This window comes from Panicum virgatum, chromosome 5N, assembly GCF_016808335.1.
Source record: "Panicum virgatum strain AP13 chromosome 5N, P.virgatum_v5, whole genome shotgun sequence".
NCBI classification, from domain to species: domain Eukaryota; kingdom Viridiplantae; phylum Streptophyta; class Magnoliopsida; order Poales; family Poaceae; genus Panicum; species Panicum virgatum.
In genome coordinates, this window is record NC_053149.1 from 28,843,368 (window position 1) to 28,867,316 (window position 23,949).

At 45.4% G+C, this 23,949-nt stretch overlaps 1 protein-coding gene across 1 annotated transcript; it reads right to left on the minus strand.

Moving 5' to 3' along the window:
- Window positions 1–10,742: 10,742 nt before the first annotated feature.
- Window positions 10,743–19,206, minus strand: LOC120673366 (RNA-binding protein Y14A-like). Its single transcript, XM_039954169.1, has 4 exons — window positions 18,832–19,206; window positions 13,336–13,472; window positions 11,861–12,006; window positions 10,743–11,100 (listed from the first exon to the last, which is right to left on the minus strand). The coding sequence occupies exons 1-4, from the start codon at window positions 19,094–19,096 to the stop codon at window positions 11,070–11,072; spliced, it is 579 nt and encodes a 192-aa protein (XP_039810103.1). The 5' UTR covers window positions 19,097–19,206; the 3' UTR covers window positions 10,743–11,069.
- Between the last annotated feature and the right edge of the window lie 4,743 nt (window positions 19,207–23,949).

Consider the following 23,949-nt stretch of genomic DNA (forward strand, 5'->3'; position numbering starts at 1 on the left):
TTCGCAAAAAGCTTTGCCTACCAGGGCCATTGTGCCGATGTGCGAAGAGCACATGCCTATGTGGATCTTCTGTAGCAGATGCCTTCCTTTGGCTTGTGAGATACATTTCAACATTGGTGCACAGACACCGCCTCGATACAATGCTTCGTTGATGATTGAGTAGTTACGTGCGTGGAGGGACATTTGTTTTTCCTCCTTCTCATCCTCCAGGACGAAGTGTCCCTGAAGGTAAGCCATTATGGTGGCCCTCCAGTCTTCGGTAGAGATGGCATTGACGAACTTCGCTGGCTCATCAGCACAATTGACTAAGCCGTGCTTGAGTGTTTCGAAGAACACATCTGGAGGTAGTGGGTCATTTTCTACTACAGCCTTCGCTAAGACATTTGCCTGCTTATTTTGCAGCCTGGGGAAGCTTCGGATGTTGAAACCCAAAAAGTATTTTTCCATGCTTCGCACCACTGCCAGATACTTCGCGAGCTCAAGTTTGAGCGCTCAATAGGTTTTGCCAATGTGGTTCGTGATGAGCTCCGAATCGGATCTGATGGACAGCCTCCTCGCTCCAAGTGCTCTGGCTTTGCGAAGACCTAGAAGCAGGACTTCGTACTCGGCCACGTCATTTGTGCATCCTGTGAAGTCGAGCCTGGCTGCATATTTGAGTTGGGTGCCCGAAGGTACTGTGAGAACTGCCGAAGCCCCGGAGCCGTTCTTGCAATATGCTCCGTCACATTCCAATTGCCATATGGCTTCAATCATTGGAGGATCCTGCGAAGGTGCTGCTGGTGTCCAGTCGGTGACAAAGTCTGCGAGGACCTGGGACTTGATGGCACTCCGAGGAACGAAGTCGATGGTGTGTGCTGCCAATTGAGTTGCCCATTTTCCAATTCTTCCAGAGGCCTCCCTATTCTCAAACATGTCCCAAATAGGGTAAGAGGTCGGGACTTTAATCTTGAAGCTCTGAAAATAATGCCGGAGTTTCCGGGCCGCCATCACTACTGCATATGCCATCTTCTCCATCTCTGAGTACAATAACTTCAATCCGCAAAGGTCTTTGGATACGAAGTAGATTGGCAACTGCTTCAGTGTCCTTCGGCCATCCTTTCTTCCACCAGTGTTGCGCTCACTGCAGAGCTAGATGTCGCGATGTATAGCAATAGTTCTGCCTCCGGCGAAGGGCTTGTCATGACTGCGAGGTTCTCCAGATATTGCTTGAGATCTTCGAAAGCCTTATCCTGTTCTGGTCCCCACTGGAAATTTTCAGAGCTCTTGAGTACCTTGAAGGAGGGGAGCGACTTCTTTGCTGACTGTGAGATAAATCTGTTCAGCAAAGCCAGCCGGCCTGTCAACTTCTAGACCCCCCCCCCCTCTTCGTCGTTGGCGGCTGCATTCTTCTTATGGCTTCGATTTTTACGGGGTTAGCCTTGATGCCCTTTTCTATGATCATGCATCCCAGCAGCTTCCCTCGCCTTACGCCGAAGACACATTTCTCCGGGTTCAGTTTGAATCTGTGTTTTCACAGGTTGCGAAGGTCTCACGGAGGTCTGAGATGTGATCTTCGTGCTTCTTACTCCGTACGACGACGTCGTCGACGTATGCTGAAATGTTTCTGTCCAACTGAGTCCCAAGGACTTCCCCGATGGTTCTGTTAAAGGTACATCCCGCGTTGCGAAGCCCTTTTGGCATTCTGACATAACAATACGTGACAAATGGTGTTGTGAAACTGGTTTTCTCTTCGTCAGATTTTTTCATAAAGATCTGGTGGTAACCCGAAAAGCAATCCAGCATGCTCAACATCTCCGAACCCGCTACTGTATCCACCAGAGTGTCAATGCAAGGTAGGGGGTATTCATACTTCGGGCAGAACTTGTTCAGGGTCATGAAGTCGATGCACATCCTCCAACTGCCATTTTTCTTTGGGACCAAGACCACGTTAGCCAGCCACTCGAGGTGTTGTACTTCGCGAAAGACACCCGCATCAACAGTTTCTGGAGTTCACCTTGGGCTTCCTTCTTTCTGTCCTCGAACATAGTCCGAAGGCGCTGCTTTCGGGGCTTGACCTTTGGGTCCACCCACAGGAAGTGCTCCATGATTTCTCTGCTGACCCCTCGCAGGTCCAAAGATGACCATGCGAAAACGTCCTGATTGTTCCTCAAGAACTGGATTAGTCTGGCCTCCTCGACTTCGTCGAGCCCCTTGCTGATGGTTACTGTACGATCGGGGACGTCTTCGCAGAGCGGTACTTTCTTCGTGTGTTCGCCCGACATGACCCCCTCTGCCCTGTGTGCTTGGTCGAACTTGGAAGGCTTCGGCATCACCTCTTCTTCTTCTTCGGCATCTGCTGCTTCGATTGCATGCACATTTTTTGTTGCACTTGCTGCATTGTCTTTGCACCTCCTTGCCTCCTAATGGTTGCCGAGGATCGTGATGACTACTCCGGCGGTTGGCATCTTCATGCAGAGGCATGCTTGATGGATGACTGCTGCAAACTTGATGATGGTGTTGCGACCGAAGATGGCATTGTACGGGTAGGTAATGTCTACCATGTCGTAGGTTATGAGCTCCGTCCTCTAGGTGTTCCTTTCACCGAAGGTCACGCTCAGTTCGATTTTTCCAAGGGCCTCAATTTTTCCCTCTGAAGCCAATGAGGGGATACTGGGATTTGTGCAACACCATCATCTTGACGAAGCACTGCCAAGTAATAATATCTATGGAGCTGCCGTTATCGACGAGGATCCGGCCCACATCGTTTTCGGCGAAGTGCACGGAATTCTTGCCAATGTTGACACGGATGACGAGGGGGTCGTTGTGTGGGTAGTGTTGAAGCCTGAGGTCAACTTCGGAAAACGTGATTGGGACATGGGACCAAGGGGTGCGGAAGTGCTTGCCTTCGCACACATGTGAGACTTTGCGGAGGTATTCTTTCCTCTGCCTCTTCGTCTCGTGTACAGCTCTTCGTCACGTTCAGTACCGGAGATGGCATTGATGATATTTACCATGCCTCCGGCGGGATCGTTGGCTCTTTCTGGAGCTTGGCCTGCTCTACCTTCGGAGGTGGGAAGAGGTGGTGGGTGGGGGTTTGTGCTACAGGTGGTTGCTACCATGTTTGTTGTGGCGCTGAAGGGGTTGGGGTTTGTGGGAGTTGGGGTGCCGAAGGGGCTTGCAGGGCTGGAGGTGTGTATGTGGGGTTGTAATGGAAGGTAGGGAAGGATGGGGAAAGTGTAGGGTACGCCAAAGTCCAATGAGGTTGGTGCAAAGGTTGCCACTAGATGGTTGGGGGCAAGCTTCGCGGCTAGTTGTTTCGGGTGGTGTAATTGACGGGCTTCGGTGGCTGGGTGTTGGTGCTTCGATCGAATTCTTCTTTCTTCTCCTTGACGAGGGGCAATCGCTTGTCCAATGCCCCTTGTCCCCGCCATGGATGCACCAGTACGGGACTTTCTGCCTTCGACCAATGTTATCTCCATGGCCGTGGTTGGTGTTGCTTCGGTCACTCCTCCCTCCTCTATTGTTTTGAGGCCGAGAGTCGCGATCTTCGTCGCTGAAGACCGTATTCACGGCCTTCATGGTCTTCGCTTGCTCGGCCTGGTGCGGCCTTGCTCGGTCGCGGTTACAAGCCCACTGCTCGTTCATCTCTTCGAGTCTTCGCCGCTTGCCCTTGTCCGAGATGCAATTTCTTGCATTATCTCGAAGAGCCTGTCGATGGTCTTCGGTTTGCGGCGCTCAAGGTACTCTCCGCACGGGCCGAGGCTTAGACCCACAACTGCGGCATCGAAGATGGTTTTCTCCGCCACGTCCGAAGCCCTTGTGCGAAGCTTGACGAGGCGGTGTAGGTACTCTTGTAAGGTGGAGCCTCCCTGCTTCAGATTGTGGAAGTCACATGAATTGATTTCATCAGGCTTCAGCGCCCAAAACGCAGCGGTCAGCTCTGCTCGCAGCTGGTCCCAAGCATAGATGTGCCCATTTGGACGGTTTGAGTACTAGTGTTGTGCGAGGCCCCTCAGGGAGAGAACGAGGGCTTTGACCTTGCAGGCGGCGCCTCCTCCGGTTGCTTCAACTACTGATTCGTACTTGAGGAGGAATTCTCGTGGGTCGGAGTCTCCGTCGTATTGTGGGAGGATGGCCGGGTTGAAGCGTGGCGGCAACTGGAGCTCTTCGAATTCCACCGAAAGAGGAGTGCTGAGGCCTCCTCAGTGCTGCCGATGCTGCTGCTGCATCATTTTGTATTCACCTTATTCTTCGTCGGAGTACATGATGGGTCTTGGGCGAGGCCTTACAGGCTGAGGTCCGTGCGGCGTCGGCGCTGGCTCTGGGCGAGGGGCTTGATCTTGTTGTAGCATTGCCATGCGCTTGCAGATTTGTTGCCGCATAGCCTTGTAGCGAAGCTCTTCCTCCTTGAGCCTGTTGAGTTGCTCTTCCACCTCTTCTGCGGTGAGTTCCCGTTGTTTGCACTTCGATCTTGTCATGACTGCTGTGGTTGATGGACCGGCCTAGGTTGCTGCCTGCCGAGCATGGCGTAGGCGCTCTGCGAGGCGCGCGTCGATTCTCGCATGGCTTGGATGTCTTCGCTGGAGACACCCATGTTGAGGAGCTCGACCTCGAACTCCCCGTCAGTGAGGTCATCGACCGAGGTGTCTTCGCTGTTGTCTTCGCGGTTCTTGGTGCCGGTGTCGTTGGTTGTGACGAGGGTGTTGTCCGCCGAAGCCCAAGCGTCCGCCGAGGCGGGGGGCTCCGTCGAAGCGCTGGTGTTGGTCTTCTTCTTCGCTGCCATGTGGTCGTGTCGGAACGAACCGCGGGTGGGCGCCAAAACTGTTGGTGCAAGATACCCTTCAGGGCGAAGGCGTATCACAACAGCTCAAGTCTTGGAGGGCGAAACCTCCAGAGAGAGTAGTGCCAAGGACAGCGGCACGAAAATCAAAGCACAAGCAATAACTCTAAGTATTCAATGTCCCATCAAACACACTTACATGTGTATTTATAGCCGGCAGCTCAAGTACCCGCCAGTGTAAATTCTCCGTAATGCCCTCTAACTGCTATATTCCTGGAATATTCCGTGAGTATTAATGTAACATTACAGCAAAGACAACGGTAGTGGGTTACAGCTGGACTGGCAAGTGGGCCTCTCCGCGGGCTTCTTTGACCTTCGCCTGTCCGGCTTTCCACTGGACCTTCGGGATTGGCCTCCACAGACCCAGTCATCCGTTCTTCCTTCGGACGTGCACCTTCGTCAGCGGGTCTTCGCCCGCAGGCTTTCGCCGCCTGGACTTTGTCCGACTCGCCCCGCATCGTGTCCTGCTGAGAGTCCTACTTCGGATCACCGGGACTTCGCTCACGGGCTTCGCCGCGTGACCTTCGCTCCTTTGCTCATGGGCTTCGCCGAGAGGCTTCGTCCCGTGACCTTCGTGCCACGTCAATGCGTGGTCGTCTTGACCTCGAGCTCTGGACCTTCGGGTGCCGCGCCTTCGCTCGTCACCCGAAGGTGGCTCCCCCAACAGTGAGTCCATCCACGTAGCCCATACGCATTAACTCATCCACCTCCGTTCCTCTTCCCCATCTCATCCCCTCCCGATGCCACCTGCCGCCGCCACTTTCTTCCATGCTGCCGTCGGCTCTCTTCGTCGAATCTGGGCCCCTGCGCCGTGTCTCCTCCTCCCTATCCGGCCTAGAACCGGTGGCCCCAAGACCTTCCTGTGCTGCGCCTCCTCCTCCCTGTGCGGCTCGGATCCGGCGGCTCCAAAGCCTTCCTGTGGAGAATGAGAAGAAGGGAGAGACCACCTAATGCTTCTTCCCCGAGGTGGCTAGGGTGGCGCATGGCGGTGAGGTGTCAGTGTCGTGGGTGAGAGGCTTTGCGTGGCACCCTCCGAGGGTAGGTACCTCCCCTACCATTACATTTTCTATGCAACTTGTAAAAAAGGACTATGTGGAAGGATGCATGCTGCACCAGGTTTTTCGTAAAAGTTGACAGCTAATGTTGTTTAACAAATCCACAGAAAAATGTAACAGAACACCAAAACTGAAACCCCATTACAAAATCAAGGTAAGAAATAATATGCATAAAGATTTAACTACTAAAAGAATGATATGTGCTGATGACACTGGTATCATTTATGAAGCAATAACTCATAACTAAAGATGGAAATCTACTGTGCAGCTGCAGACCCCCATATAGCTGTTCAACTAGATGAAACACCTTCAGATAAAATAGTTGTATTGTGGTTCAAATCTCAATTGTGTTTTCACACAATTTTCATTAGTCAGGGATTCTTTTGCTTGCATACAAGTGCCTAGGTTGCAGTCCATAGTATAGCACAAGTTGGAAACAGCATGTTACAGTTTTCAACTAAAACAACTAGGAAAAGACAACCGAGTAACAGATGTGTGTTGCTACCGCTAAAAAATAAAGGTAATCAACAACAAAGAGAAAAGAAAGAAAAAAAATTCATGAACCAAGATACAGATAACACCTTCCTCTGAAACCGGTTTAACATAAAGTAGAACAGTGCAGCTATTTGTGATTTACCTTCCAGGGATTTCTCAAAGTTTTCCAGCTGGGAAATAAACCCCTCATTAGGAGCCACTTGAGGTCGTTTGCTTCTAACTAGAGATAAGGCACTTTCGAGGCTCATTTGATGCTTCTTCATTAGATATGCAACAACAATTGTCACACTAAACATTTGACAAAGATAACTTAGTGGCAAACAAAAAATAAGTAATGCAGTATAATATGATACTTATCAATTAAGACAGTCAATGTGAAACGGTTAAGGAACATATCATTGCATCCTTTATCTAACAAATGAATTCTGAGTGGATGAATTATGGAATACAACTAGCTTCTGAAAGGCAAAGTGATAACTATTGATATATTCTGCTATTGATCACAAACAGTTAATCAGATCTAGTAAGTATAAAATGTTGATAAAAATCTTTCCATGTAAGTGATAAAAGATTTTGTAACTGTAGAGATTATTCTAGAGTAGCACATAGGTCTTCCATTATTAAGTAAACATCCAGGCATAGTAGATGTGTTATCAAAAAACAGAAGTCTTTAGATTGACTTCTATCAATTTGCTGTGAATTTCTATCACTCGGTCCCAAATTAACCAACTTTAGTAATCAGACTGACAAACTTAGCAAGCCACACAGGTTGCATTAAAATTTCTGTGAAGTGAAATACTGCAGTAATGGGCGACTTATATCTTGATCCTAACTCTTTGGTTAGATATGAACTGATAAGTCATGTTTGACAGACAGAGGAGAGCATTTTGATTACCTCAGTGTTGGCAGCTATCGAGCAACATGTTGTTGGCAACATTGTTAATTCTACTGTTAAATATATTAATATGATCTACTGGAGGCAAATCATGATCATGCTAAGAAAATTCAGGTGCTGTATGAAACCACACACCACCTCATGATAACCTTATTGTTCCCTTTACCACCTCACTGGGTTGCTGGTAACGTAGTTTTAGTAGTTAAAATGAGGGGGAGTGAGAGGGAGAGAGGGATTACCTCCTTGACCGCCCAGCAAAGCAATGGACTAACACATTGCCTCCAGAGCTTATAGCTTCATCTATGAAACTAAAGCATTCATCAAAGTGCATTAACAGATCAGTGTCAGGGCTGTCAAGTACTACATTGATAAAACAAAGCATGGCTTAGTACTGCATGGAGCTTATATTTAAAAAAAAGCAATGAAATTGATAAAGGTATATCCAAATCAATGAAGATTGAAAAAATGTCAACAGAACAAGGTGGCAAAAACTATAAGAAAATTGAACAATTAATATTTTTACTTTTCTGTTTCATACAGACGACAAAAAGGACTCAATTTTCCAGGGAAGGACACTTTTCTCTTTTGCCACACATTTCAACCAATTTGATTAAGGAACATATCTGTCATACCTGACAGAAACAAGCAGGGCAGGCCTGCTGGCTGCATAGCAGTGCAGCATTTTCCATATGGGCTTGACAACAATAGATTTGTTGACTAAACTAATACTATATCTGCAAAGTTTTAGTTTCAATGAACACATCCCACAAAAGATCTGCTCAAGCAGCCAGAGAAAATGGGGCCACAATTGGTCACTGTAGTAGGTTGTGAAGATGGCACATCTGGTTTTGCTCCACTTAGTCTATGTTTCATACATCTGGCCTTTAATCTACGGATTTTCACCAATTTACTACTTTCCTAACTCAAATATGTTTTCCTATAATCCGTTAGCAAATAGTGCATGAAATAGTAAGTAATTATGATTGAAGAATGGGACATGTGGCAACACATACATCAAATGAATATATCAGCAAGACAGGTGATGATAATTTTCTTGAGCCCAAGGAGGTGATAGACCATATCACACACAGGGGCAACGCCAAGTTCATTCACCATGGTGCATAGGCACCAGAGTACAAATCAAATTATAGTGTTGTTTATTGAAGCTTCGCTTGAAAATTTTGTGGCTACTATATAAATGATGAAGTCTGGCACAAGGGTCTCCTCTGATCTAGCCTTGCCGCATGGTGCAAACGTCAAGGAGAATGAGGAAGTTCATGGTATCATCATGAAGATAAGGAGCATAATAATGCCACAATTGCGTCACTAGGGCTGTTGCCATCAATGACTACTGCGTTTTGCTTAAATGGACAGTTTCCTTTGTAGTTCAAAAATTTTGCATAATGGGCACATGACCAGTAATTTGCCCAGTATAGCAGGGGCACAGGGCCAAAACGTCAACGAGTCCTTTATGTGCAGACCCTTTAAATTTCTGTCAGTGTGATGCATCAGGATTCCTTGCTCAAATTTTATAGTGTATAATTTCAGAAAATGAAAACTAAACTATGCTTTCAACAGATATGAAAAGACATGTGCAGTTTTTGCAAATTCATCAAGAAAGAAAGGACAGGAGTTACCCTCGATCTTCTTGTAATTGAATTCAGCTGGAAAAGCTGGATTCAGTTATCTTGCTACAATCAATACATGGGTGATGTTCAAACTCTTAAGAGCCTCCTTGTTCAATGCTGCGCCAACAGATCCCAGGTAGAGACCCTACAAGGTGTGACAATCAAACATATGCAGCAGTTTTAACATAACAATTTCATTATTAAAAAATATGTTACACAAGCAATATTCGTTTCTCTTAACGAGAACAAATCAGATGAACTTATTGAGACGGGGAGCTCTTCTTACTGAAGATAAACGCTATTATCTTCTAAGAAAACCACAAAAAGAAGGTGATCGATGTACTAAATACAATATCCCAATGTCGGGCACCAAGATCGTTAGTGCCAGCGCATAATCCATGTCAGGGTCGGAACAGAGAGCAAAGAAACGCAGAAAACAGATCGAGTTGGAAACAGCGAAAGATGGAGCCGCCGGCGAGACCTGCTCGATGGGGCATGGCGTGTTGTCGGCCTTGCGGTACCGCGCGGCGCAGAAACCCTGCATCAGCGCCATGAGCACCCGGGCCTGCTGCTGCTCGTAGTCGTCCCTCCCGCGCTCATCTCTCTCCGCCGCTTGCCCTGCCCCCGGCATGGACATGGCTTCGCTCCTCCTCTCGACGCGCTTGCTGGGGAGTTGGGAGTGGGGACGGGAGATCGAGGATTTCCTTTCCTTGCCCCGATGATTGCTGCCGACCGAAGAGAGGCGAGGAAGACCCGGGTAATCGCTACGGATGCCTCTTGCTCTTAGTGCCAAGGAATATGTGCGTCTTTCCGATTTTACCCCTCTCAGCTTCGCCCATGATTTCGCGCCCTGTCCAACCAAGAAGATTTTCCTCACAAGAAGCAAAAAAATATTAACTTTTTATTATGTTACCCCACATGTTCAATTGAGTGAAGTTTCAACATTTCCATAAGGTTGTAGCATCGTATTATAACAGTCGTGTGCACAGTACCTATATTTGCATAATGCCGTATGTACTTAACAAATGTCTTGCATCCCTCTGATGTGGCACTTAACTTAATCATGTTATAAATAAGGTGCTCTTTTTAGTTAGGGAACGTATTAGTGCAAACTAACTTTTTCATGCAAATCGTGCAAACTTCAATCTGAATCACTAGATCAATATTATTTCTATGTAAAAACTGGAAAAGAATTTGATTTCTCAATGGGAGTGATGAAGATGGTTTCCACCGATTTTTCACATAAAATATTTTTTTAAAGCACCCAGGAGCATTGGGGAGTCATGTAAGATTTTGGGCGCCCACGCTAACCGTACTTGAAACGCACCATACTGTAGCACTCACACCACAACACACACGCACACCCCACGCACACATGCTATCAACTGTAACAATGATGTGTTCAACCATGGAAAATTCAATCCAGGTTATCAACTGTATCTAGCGAAGTAGCACTCATGTGTATCAGATTCATATTGAGTCTATAGATTGTGTTCGTATTTGATTCTCTGGTCCCGTACACCAGGGTGGTAACGATTCACAATCATATTGACCCTTATACATTTTTAGCTCAAAATTATATAAAATTAAAACCCAAACATTTTAAGACCCGACCTGAGTTATATAAATCAAAAATTTCAAGACCCTTCACCGCCCCTACTTACACCTCATCGTTATGCTGGGTTCGTAAGGACACTGGGTCAACCATTGAATCACCATTCACAATAGCATTCCTCAGGTACTCTGCTCAGCAAACAGAGTGGCTCGAATTCGCACTGCATGGCTTCCTACATGTATTTAGGCACCTATCATGTGAACCATACTATACAATGGGCCGGCGGTGGCACAGATAGCATAAAAGTCGAAGCATCCATTTCAGAGTAAGTGAGTAACAGATCGCAATTACAATCCAGGCATTTGTGCTCATGGCATGTTTGTGCAAACACCAACGTACACCAAAATAATAGGAAACAGGAAATTAGATACAGCAGTCATACTACATAGATGGAAATCAAAAGCAAACCATCATGCGTCAAACTGAACTCATGAAATCGGGAACTGCAAAACCTGGAAAACAGACAATTTTCATCACACAAGCTCTCTTTATGACAATATATAGAGAAAGCGAGCTCAGGTTTCATCGCACAAGCCCTCCTTATGACATGGTGAAGGCAAGCTCAATACCTCCTCCTGGCAGGGCTCCTAGATCTGCAAAATTGGTCATGACAAATGTTAGCCATAGAGACAACCAAACAAAGCATCAAAGATAAGAATAATGAATACTTTCGTGAATGCTGTTAAACATGCGTACAAGTATATAAAAACACAATCATAGCATGTCCCCAAATGCACAAGTATAAAGAAAAGGCATTAGTGCCTATGAAGCATGCAAATTGTTATTAGAAATGTTTCATATATTCTGTGAACTAAATGGGTAAAAAAAATTTTAAAAACTTTTTGACTGAAAACCTTTTAAGTTGGAAGGCAACTACATACACATAAAATTTCCCCTTGATGTGGCAAAAAATTAACAAATGACAAGAGTACAAGGTCAAGATGGAGATATATCTAGTGGTCACACCCTTTAGGGTGCAGCCAAGGAATACTTTTGTTTCACAAGTACTGAATCTATAAGAGAAGCTCAAAAATATCAAGTTGAATACATTGTATTTTCAATTCAATCTGCCTATGAATAAGTATAGCACAAACGTTACCCAATGGAACATGATTGAGATATTATGAAATGTTAAACAATTAAAAAGGACCAATATTACTATTCAAAGCAAACTTATCATTTTTCCCTATAAGCACGTTATAAGTTTGAATGACAGTACAACACTTTGTGGGCCACATCATCTCTTTCATATGGAACTTGTGTAGCTTGATGCCCGAACCAAAAGTTCAACACAAATAAAGAGCCGGATGCACTTCATAATATCAAAAAAAAAAAATATATATATATATATACCTCCTGCGAACATTTCTTCGTTTGACTGGGCCACTACTAAATGCCCAGTCAACATTTATTATCTGTGTAACAAGCTCAGTTCCGTCCATTGCTTTTATTGCAGCCTGAGCTTCGTCAAAGCTTTCATATTCAATCAAAGCGTATCCCTGCATATGATACACAGAAAACAGTTAACACTCTTTCTTGTGCACATTCGTGATATTAGTCAGGTTGTATACAGAGTTAAGAAAATCTACTACTTGACATAATGTTTCAGCTTTAAATAGAGGAACGAGCTATGAAAGTTTGCCAGAATTTAAGAAGTAAATGCATACATCAACAGAAAAAATGATAGTTTCTCACATTCATTGGAAGCACACAGAACAAATATTAACACATAAACGTAGATCTGTTTACATGAACAGACTGCTTTCTACAATGTAAAAGGCTTAAGAGAGCGAAAACTAAAGCAAAACTGGTACCAGCATGTGCCAACCACGTGTACAAGAATAATTAATCATCAGGATAGTTCAGGCAAATATGAAAAACGACCTAAAACTTTCTTCATTTCAAAATTAAGAAATCGAGTTTTTCTAAACTGAAGGCAAATATCAAATATCAAAATCCTGTTTTCTGGAGAAGTTGAAAACTTAACAAGAAAATTGTAATACCAGGTTGTGCCACAAAGCCCACAAGAACGTAATGTAACAATATAGCAACTATATTAACAAACAAAAAATATTTAAAAAATGGCTAAAAGGTTACTGAGAACCATGTTATAGCATCACTCTTATCCAAAAAAAGACAAAAGCTTCAGCAGCATCTTATTTTCTGCATGTCCAGGGATCTTACATCTATTGAGGTATAAGCACAAAATCTCACAGACTACTAAACAGAAACTATGCTTTACAGGGGCGAAGCCACGTTGATGGTGCCTGGTGCACTGGCACCAGGGTACACACGATTTTTTCCACTGTTAGTTCTAGAATTCACCAATATTAAAATATATTGCTCAGTTGTGCACCAGGGTCGTTTGGGCTCAAGCTTCATTTAGTATTTGGCACATTCCAGACTATATCAATTTAGTTTACTTTGTAGGTACCAACTTCCATGCTTCAAATGAACACGAAAAGGAAAAGTAAACCCTTTCATTCTTATAACTTTATGATATAGTTCTTTGTCAATTTGCTCAAGAAAGTATGACAGTTATGACCTTAATAGTACCTGACTTCCCAACTTAAAGTCAAATTTGAATGACAGAAGGGAAATGTTTTGTAATCTTGCATCAGTCTTATAATCTAGCATACGTTCTAGAAGCATAAGTAATGGCATCTGCAAATTTATTTGCAACAAAAAGGTAACTACCTATATCAGACACAGGAACTGTTTGTAACACTTTGACAACCTTTTACATATATTCAAAGAATACAGCAACTTGAATTGGATAGAGTTCCCACAAAAGCAAGAACATGTGATATAAATGAACAAATACTTACTTTGACAAACCCAGTACGACGATCTAAATTCAAGTGCAGGTTCATGACCTGCCCAAATTCCCGGAAAGCATTATGTAGGTCATCCTCCTGTGCTTCTTCATGGACGCCGGTTACCAAAATAATCCACCCCTCAATAGCTGAAAACACACAGAAATGGGGGCAAGTGCATGAGCTAAAGCAATAAGGTTTGATTGTCCTTGTAGCACTGCTTCAACCAAAGATATATAGTCGTGGAAGTAATGTACTTGGTTCTTGTTTTTGTTGATAAACTTCCTTAAATTTGCATTTGAGCAAGAGCAAAGTGAATTACATACTTCAAAACCGAAGAAAGAAAGATGCATACCAACTTCAGGATATATACATTTTGACAGAGACATTACGTAAAGCTGTAAAACAAAAAAGTTAAACAGGCAACAAATCTTTGACACATAACATAAACTTTGAGCTACAAAATTTCAGCCAACAACTAAAACTCCATACAAGCAACTGTAGTGTTCTTACATGTAAGGATCTAAACAAGTAATAATACATGCATCTCATAATATAGGACTTAGTTACGATACATTTTGATCAATCCTTGGTAAAAAAAATAGTACAACCATCTTAAAAGTCTTCCAATATGTAATCATAAGACCGGAAAAAAAGAATAGTTTGACAAATGTAGCATGTAGCATGTAGCACATGCCTCTAATTGGTATCTCAAACCGAACAATATATGACACAGACCACAAAGGAAAGGTCACATATCAAAATATTATGCTCAGAACTTCCCCAATCATGTATCCCTGTTCTGAGCGCACACGCACACAATCAATTCCAACTTTAGCACGCACTTATAACATCCAACCATCCAAGAGATAAGGAAACAACAATATTACTGCCATAAAATTGTTAACTTATAGCACATTCACCTCAATCAGAAATGAGTAATGCTATTGTCGTGGAGTGGAAACCCACAGCCGGATGGCGTAATGCACCCGCCTAAACCCAGAGGGTGAGTACTCGAAGGTTAGATAGGACTAGTTCGATCTCGCTGGAAGAACACGAAGAACACAGCAGGTTTAGAGTGGTTCGGGCCGCCGGAGCGTAATACCCTACGTCCACTGTGTGATGTATTGCATGTGTTCCCTTCGTCTCGAAAGAGTCTGAGAGTCTGGACAGCTTGAGTGCTTCCCGTGTACAGCGAGCACCTCCCTTTTATATCTCAAGGGAGGCGCGTACATGGCCGTTGGGTCCCTGATAGGTGGGCCCAATCGATATAGTATAAAATAACATATTGTTCATACATTATGGCGTTGCAGGCGAAGGAGATCGCATTCCTGGATTTTCTTGCCTGCTCCGGGAGATCCTCCGTCCAGCATAACCATGCGTTGTCTTGTCGAAACGGCGCCAGGCGTAGCTTGCGGCGTCGCCTGCAGCGTAGCTGAACGGGCTGTATAGCTTGCGGCGTAGGCGGCATGATGGAAAAGTGTCGTGCCGTCATATCCAATTAATCCGGCAGACGGGCTCTGTGCGGATGCGGCGCAGGCGGCAGCACTGTGCACCTCGGTAATACGCGGTCTACAATGAGACCTGACAAAGGCTGCCCCGCGTGCCGCGGCGGCAGAGCACGCCTCAACCACCCGCATTGAATGCGGTAGGTGGGCGAGTCTTCCAGTGGAAGACCCGCGCCCACGCCTGCGGGACACGTGACGCCTCCGGACCCCCCCGGGCGGTATGTTGGTTCTACGCGCGTGTGGGAGGTCCGGATGGACGCGAGAGGTCCCGGACCCCTATGGGGGGGTCCGGGCCCTCGGCTGTTGGCTCGGAGCTTCCCCTCCTCAGGGACACGTGGCGTCACCGGACCCGTCCCAGAGCGGGGAGCGGGTCCGGGGCCGTTGGCCCGGTGAGGAAGGAGCCTGACCCGTGGGGCCTGGCTGCTTCGCCCCTCATCGCGTAGTTACGAATGACTACGCGAGTCCTGCCTTACTGTAGTAAGAGTATCCCTGCTACAGGGTACCGACAGTGGCCGCGGGGCCCACCTCGGGAGAGGTGACGAACCCGCAGGTGGGGCCACTACTGCGATTTGGCACTGCATAACTTGAAGCCTCTTTCTGCAGGAGTCTTGACTGGCTTTGACCATCCATCGGGTTTTTGCTGCCTCATCACATCGCAACGGCTTACTGACTCGCGGTCCCCACATACAGTGGTACACCTAGTCACGCGAGCGACGCTCGGCATTGTTGCGTCCAGAGTGAACGGGATATTTACCACCAGCGCAGTTCCCGAAGAGCCTGGTCATGCCAGCGCTTTATGCACGCACGTCAACTCAGCTTCCGCCTTGCTTCGCGCGCGGGCGACGGTTCAGATCCCGCCTTTTCACACCTTTGTTTGTTACCCGCCCTCCCTGACAGGCGGGCCTGGGCCCCCTTGCCATGGACTAGGCGGCTAACACCAGGCATGAGCGTCGATTGGCTTCCAGCGACGATTTCGGGGCGCGCCAGTTGGGTCAGGCTTCATAAAGGGACGAACCGCATACCGCGCTTACCTTTCCACATTCGCCTTCTTCCTTCCAACCTTTGCGCCCCTTTGCCTTCGAGCCTCCTCGCCCCTTGCTCTTCTGCGTAGATTGCTCCTCACTTCCATAGCGAGATGGCGTCCCTCGTTCGTCCCCGCCGTTTCCAGACAGAGGAGCTGAACACGGTGCGCCGCCTGCTTGGGTGGAGTTCTCAGGAGACTACCTGGGGGATTCGAGCAGGGTGGCGTAATGTCATGGAGTGGAATGTCGATGTAGTCCTAGCTAACCCCCTACCTGGCGCGCCAAATGTCGTGGAGTGGAAACCCACAGCCGGGTGGCGTAATGCACCCGCCTAAGCCCAGAGGATGAGTACTCGGGGGTTAGCTAGGACTAGTTCGATCTCGCTGGAAAAACACGAAGAACACAGCAGGTTTAGAGTGGTTCGGGCCGCCGGAACGTAATACCCTACGTCCACTGTGTGATGTATTGCATGTGTTCCCATCGTCTCGAGGGAGTCTGAGAGAGTCTGGACAGCTTGAGTGCTTCACGTGTACAGCGAGTGCCTCCCTTTTATATCTCAAGGGAGGCGCATACATGGCCGTTGGGTCCCCGACAGGTGGGCCCAATCGATGTAGTATAAAATAACATATTGTTCATACATTATGGCGTTGCAGGCGAAGGAGATCGCATTCCTGGATTTTCTTGCCTGCTCCTGGGAATCCTCCGTCCAGCATACCCATGCGCTGTCTTGTCGAAACGGCGCCAGGCGTAGCTTGCGGCAACGCCTGCAGCGTAACTGAACGGGCCGTGTAGCTTGCGGCGTAGGCGGCATGATGGAAAAGTGTCGTGCCGTCGTATCCAATTAATCCGGCAGACGGGCCCTGCGCGGATGCGGCGCAGGCGGCTGCACTGTGCACCTCGGTAATACGCGGTCTACAGTGAGACCTGACAAAGGCTGCCCCGCGTGCCGCGGCGGCAGAGCACGCCTCAACCACCCACATTGAATGCGGTAGGTGCGCGAGTCTTCCAGTGGAAGACCCGCGCCCGCGCCTGCAGGACACGTGGCGCCTCCGGACCCCCCCCCCCCCCCCGGCGGTATGTTGGTTCTACGCGCGTGTGGGAGGTCCGGATGGACGCGGGAGGTCCCAGACCCCTAGGGTGGTCCGAGCCCTCGGCTGTTGGCTCGGAGCTTCTCCTCCTTAGAGACACATGGCGTCACCGGACCCGTCCTAGAATGGGGAGCGGGTCCTAGGCCGTTGGCCCGGTGAGGAAGGAGCCTGACCCGTGGGGCCTGGCTGCTTCGCCCCTCATCGCGTAGTTACGGATGACTACGCGAGTCCTACCTTGCTGCAGTAAGAGTGGATATCCCTGCTACAGGGTACCGACAGCTATACATACAGAATGCTCTATAAAAATTGTACTTACATGCTGACATAGACAACAACAACCTTGCAATCTGATAAGTTGTTAATTGAAAGGTTTCATTTGCATAATTGGGTGGTAATACATCAGAATAGTCGTATTTCCAGAGAACTTTTTGCAGGCATAGCATTATTCGTCAAAAACAAGGAATAGATTTGAATGAAAGATGGGAAAAAAAGGTAAATCAATTTTATACTTTTTTTTGAGGGTCCTATACTAGAGTACAAGCTGTAGTATCTGAACTCACATGTAGATGCACACCGCACAAGCATACTCACAACTCACTCAACACCACCCTACAAGGGAGCTAAGACCTACAACCTATTCTCTATTGTTGCCTGTTCATGTGCAGAGCACGATCGGATGAGGGCCACCTGTACCTGAAAGAAATGGGGGAAAACCCCGATGAGAATCACGGGCCGAGCAAAGCTCGAACCCGCGACCGGCGGCTCGTGCGACTCGAGCCTTTACCATCCGAGCTACTGCTCGTTCTCTAGGGAAAAAAAGGTAAATCAATTTTATACATTGTTCAAATCAATCAACACATCAGCTTTTGCATTTGCAGTTAAATGAAGAATACCTAACCTAACTTATAAGAGTAAAGCATGAATAGTCGATTTTTTGCAAATTTTTTTAGACTACTTTAGTGGGCTATCCGGCTGGCCCATGGGCATGCCGCACAGGCTTGTTGCCTTTGTGCGCAGGCCCCTTGGCCTTAGTAGTTTAGGCAAGTCTCTCCTTGATTGGTGCTTCTATAAACCAAACCCTAGGAGACCCTTGCCTATTTATGTATGAGTGCCCTGCACCTCCATAATCAATCTACTAATTCCCAGCCATATCTTCCTTCAACTTTAATCCTTTCAATGCATAAATAAAGGGCTATTTTTTATGTTACTCCTTTTTTCTGTCAAACATTTGGAGCTTCATCTCTAGCGTAACTCAATTTGCTTGGGACTAAAAGGCTTTGTTATTGTGTTGCTGCTGTAATTATTTGAATGCAGAAGCAGAACGAATGCATAAAATACATCCCAAAGCCACATTAATAAGAAAAATTAAGAATGACAATACCTTCACCCAGAAGAACTTTGCAACATTCCAACTCAGAAACCAAAAGGAAGTGACCACAATTTAATAGCCGAGATCAAAGCTCCTTGCTGTTGCCATGCTTCAATTATTATACACAAAGAATTGCTCCTAAAAATAGAACAGCTAGCAAACCATCTAATCTATTGACCGCTGAGCAAGGCAAACTACAGCGTCAGTTATGAACCCTACTGCGTGAGGTCCCTAGCTTTGTTACTGCAAACAAAGTAGTAACCTTTCGGAGCTGGTAGTCCAGCACAACCAGCAGGAAACATGTAAGCTTAGAATCGGCGAATCGCCCAAGAAAATCAAACCCTACAAACCTCGCAAGATCGCAGCATCTGTTTCAACCATAGAAAGATCTTAGGACACCAACAGCCAGAGTCGAATCCGGCCAAGAAAGGAGGAACTATAGCCAGAACCACGTCAAGAAGCTAGGCTATGAGGGGATCGTAGCTGGAGAGGGAAAGGGGGCAAGGCCCAAAGAATCTTACATCTGAGGGGTCCAGGGCCGTCGTCGGAGCCGAGGGAATCGAAATCGGCGCGGCCGGCTAGGGGGCGCGAGGAGGAAGGCTCCTCGCGGAATCCGCGGCCCTTGGTCTTGCGCGCGGCGGCGGAGTCCCCGCCGGCGGCGATGGTGGAGCGGAGGCGGGGGGCGGCCGGGGCCGGGTTGGCCTCGGGGGCGTCGTCGTCCATGAGGTCGTCGTCATCGGAGTCGAAGTCGACCACCTCCACGTCCCCAGCATTCGCCGCCGCCATGGCCGCCAGCCGCCTACTTGCCTTGCCGATGTACTAGGGTGGTGCCGTGTTAGGGTGCGGCCTGCGGCGGCACAGGCTAACGAGAACGAGAGGTGGTCACGGCTGTGCTCGCGCTCCTTGGACAGGTTTACAGGGGTTGAGGCGTGTTTGCGGGGGCCACGTCAGTTCAAGCATTTCAATTATTTGAAGTACCATTTGCAAATGTTTTCAAAAATATATCTCCGTCTCGAGCTCGAGCTATTATTGAGTCACATAGTTTTCCCATGCATTTACCGGTTATTTTGCAAAAAGCTCCGGAAATCAACCCGTGGTCTGGCCACTTCTCTTAGAAAATTTTGCAGACAACCCTCATACATTAGAGAAATTAACGCGCAGTCCAACCTACCCGGTTCTAGAAAATTTGCAAAAAAAACCTTACCTTTTATGAAATCAACCTGTCTAATACTCTCTTAAAATTTATTTTAGTAAAACCCTTGGCTTTCAATTAAATTAAACCACAACCGATTCCATTTGTTACTTCTACACGAGCAGCATTATATACAATTTTGAACACCAAAATACGTCGAAATCAAAAGTTGTTCAAAATAGAATTTACTCAAAAATTCAAAATCTAAATAAATTTTAAAAATTCAAAACGCTCTCACACTTCGTTTGCACAAATACTTCCATGTGATCCGTTGTACCTACGATTTGGACATCAAAACAACTTAAAATAAAAAACAAAACAAAAATTGCTTAGAATTTCAAAATCTACAGGTTCATCATATACTACAATTTCACATTCGTTCATCCGCATAATTATTTATGTAGGATCCATTCTACCTATGATTCGAACACTGAAACATCTTTACGTAAAAAAAGATTTGAATACAAACATTGCTCAAATGTTCATAACCTAAAGCTTTACTACACAACAAAATTTTAAAATAAGTCATACCAAAAACACTACAACCAAAAACAGTAAATATAACAAAAAAACAGATAGTTTCATTTTTGTACCCAAAATAATATCGTACTTAAATAATAGGGTTCAAAATATGTAGCTAACATGAACTGAACTTACTTCGAATCTAAAAACAAGTACATTGCTTGCATACCAAAACATCATATGCATTTAAAAAAATATTTCAGCTAATCCGCTCTACGTTCGTTGATTACATAATGGTCCAATAACTTAAGCTGCGTAGCAATGCTGCATATGGCTTTCTAGTAGAATCTAAAATAGGTGAACTTTCTCAACCGCTATTGGACCACGTCGTCCAGTAATGGTATCCGTTGGATCTCAGGAACGTCAGTCCCAGCTGTCCAGCTTAAGCTTCCATCGCTAGTTTTCACAACCCTTAGCGGCTACTCGTATGAAGCACGCCGCCGCGGGTTTCCCCGCTGATGTGCCTCCTCTCATCCTCTGCATGCCGTCTTAGCAAGCTCCGGATCCGGACGCTGAGGCTTTGAGGAGAGCGAGGACTTGTCTTAGCAAGCTCCGGATCCGAAGTCCACCATCGGATGACTTCGCCAGATCCGATAGGCGATAGGCAAGGCTCGGGGAGAGCACGCCCTTCTCTCGAGCCCTCCACTACGCTGGCTCCATGCGTCGGCAAAGGGAAGAGCAGTCTGCCTATCTGCTCTCGAGACCGATAGTGATAACTTTTTCACCGAGGCAACATTTATTCCACCTCAATTTTCAGAATTAAACCACATTTCAATGATTTAATATGATGAAGCACACATAAAGTGAAATTTTGTCTGCCAAGTATCCGAGACTCTTTTCCTTTACTCTAGACCAAAACATATCAGTACAGAAAACCATGCAAGCAGATGATCTCTCAGAACTTTTCAACTTGCCACTCTCTGAGCAAGCTGTGGATGAACTTCTCTCCATGCAGATTGATATTCAGAGGGTTCTCTATGATGTTAATGATACAGACATCTGGTCCTTCCTCTGGGGAGACAGCAAATACACCTCCAGACGATTTTATAAATTGGCCTTCAAGCATCTTGCGGTACCACCAATTTTTTCTTGGGTTCTGGAAGTGAAAAAATGCATTCCTAGACTTAAGTTCTTTGCTTGGTTAATTCTGATGGATAGGTTTAACACCAGAGACATGCTTCAGAGAAGGAATTTCAACGTGCAGCCCAATATTCATTGTGTCATGTGCAATGACCAAGCTGTGGAAGACTTAGCCCATCTCTTCTTTGATTGCCCCTTTGCTTTTGTTAGCAAATAATGCGAAAACAAGATCGAACACGAGACACGATTTTTACGTGGAAAACCCTTGCGGAAAAAAAAACCACAGGCACCAACCGGCGATCTTCACTATAATGAGGAGAGTTACAACACAGGGAATACAATGAGTCGTCAACTCTTCCCGTGCGGCTTACAAGATGTATATATAGGGCGGACTGAACTGACTGCAGTCAAACACGAAAACAAATCTGCTAATCACATAACCCGAACCGTGGGCCCCTCCAGGCGTCCCCACAAGACACACGTTATAATTCGAATCATATCCAACAAACTCCACCTTGAGACGAATTCTATCTTTAGCAAATGAAGTACCATCAATTAACTCACTTCAATAATAAATAATCGTCGACGCCAAAAGTCACTAGGACTTAAACTTTAACACCAACCTGCTTGAGCATAGCTCAAACTTAGCTATAGGAACATGCTTAGTCATCATATCAGCAGGATTGTCATGAGTACTTATCTTGTATACTTTAACATCAATATCAGCAACAACGCCTCAAATAAAGTGATATCTCACATCAATGTGCTTTGTTCTTTCATGAAATATTTGACCTTTAGTAAGACAAATAACACTTTGACTATCACAATGTATAGTGATGCAAGAAGAAACCCCCGCAAAGTTCAGAGTATAAACCTCTCAACCAAATAGCTTCTTTACAAGTTTTAGAAATAGCCATATATTCAGCTTCAGTAGTGGACAAAGTAATAGTAGCCTGCAAACTTACTTTCCAACTAACAGCACAACCACTAATGGTGAAAACTTACCCCTTGAGAAACCTCCTCTTATCCAAATCACCAGCATAATCAGAATCAACACAACCAACAAGTCCATCTCTAGATTTCTCAAACTGCAAACAAGCACTAGAAAGTACCTCGCAAATATCTGAAAATCCACTGAACAGCTTTCCAATGCTCTTTGCCAGGATTAGCCATGAATCTACAGACAACACTCAATGCATGAGATAAATCAGGATGAGAACAAACCCTAAACCCTAAAGCTGAAGATAAAGCTGACCAACTGCACTCGAATATGGAATTCTAGACATGTACTCAATATCATCATCTGGCACTGGACATAAAGCTGAAGATAATCTGAAATGTGCAGCTAATGGAGTACTCACTGGTTTTGCATCATGCATATTAAAACAACGAAGAACCTTTTCAATATAACCTCGCTGACTGATGTATAACATACCAGATTTTCTATCTCTGATAATTTTCACACCAAGAATTTTCTTAGCTGCACCCAAGTCCTTCATCTCAAATTCTGTATTCAATTGTGCCTTTTAATTTAGCTATTTCTGATTTATCTTTTGCAGCAATCAACATACCATCAACATAAAGAAGCAAATAAATAGCTGAACCATTAACTGTCTTCAAATAAACACAGCTATCATAATCAGACCACTTAAAACCATGAGAGAGCATAAATGAGTCAAACCTCTTGTACCATTGCCTAGGAGATTGTTTCAAGCCATAAAGAGATTTCTTTAATCTACAAACAAGGTTTTCTTTTCCAGGAACAACAAAACCTTCTGGTTGGTCCATATAAATGTCCTCTTCTAACTCCCCATGTAAGAAAGCTATTTTAACATCTAATTGCTCAAGTTCATAATTATGCATAGCAACAATGCTGAGTAATATGCGAATAGAACTGTGCTTCACAACTGGGGAAAAGACATCATTGAAATCAATACATGAAATCTGACTATAGCCTTTAGCAACCAACCTTGCTTTATACCTTGCTGGCTCACTTGGAGACATTGCTTCCTTTCTTTTGAAAATCCATTTGAAAATTCATTTGCAACGGACAAACTTTTTATCCTTGGGCAATTTGACTAAATCCCAAGTACCATTCTTTTCAAGTGACTCCATCTCATCTTGCATAGCGATCAACCAATTATTGCAATCAGCATAAGTAATAGCCTCAGAATAATTGGAAGGTTCTGCAACACTCAAAGCATAAGTAACATTGCATTCTTCGATCAACCTTTTAACTGGTTTAGGAGCCCTTCTGGCCCTATTAGCTGCAATATAATGTTGTGGAGGCTGCACAACTAGAGAAGAATGCTCATCAGCAGATGAATCAACAACAATTGGCGGATCATCAATAACAGGTGCATCTTGAATAGCAGCATCATCATTTTCTGGTGTATTATCGATATCAAGAAAATGCTCCACCTGCACACTTGATTTCTCAACTGGAGCATCAGTAGATAGGTTGTCTGGTAACATAACAGACTCATTAAAGATAACATTCCTGCTAATCACAACCTTCTAAGTTTGTGGATTCCACAACTTATAGCCTTTAACACTATATTTATAACCAAAAAAGATTTACTTAATTGCTCTAGGCTCCAATTTACCATTATCAACATGAGCATAAGCAGTACAACTAAAAACTCTCAATTGCGAATAATCAGCTGGAGAACCAGACCATACCTCAATTGGAGTTTTCTTGTCAATAGCAATACTGGGTGAACGATTAATAAGATAGCAAGCCGTGGAAGCAACTTCAGCCCAAAAATGTCTATGCAAACCAGCATTAAACAACATGCAACAAACCTTAGAGATGATAGTCCTATTCATACGCTCAGCTACACCA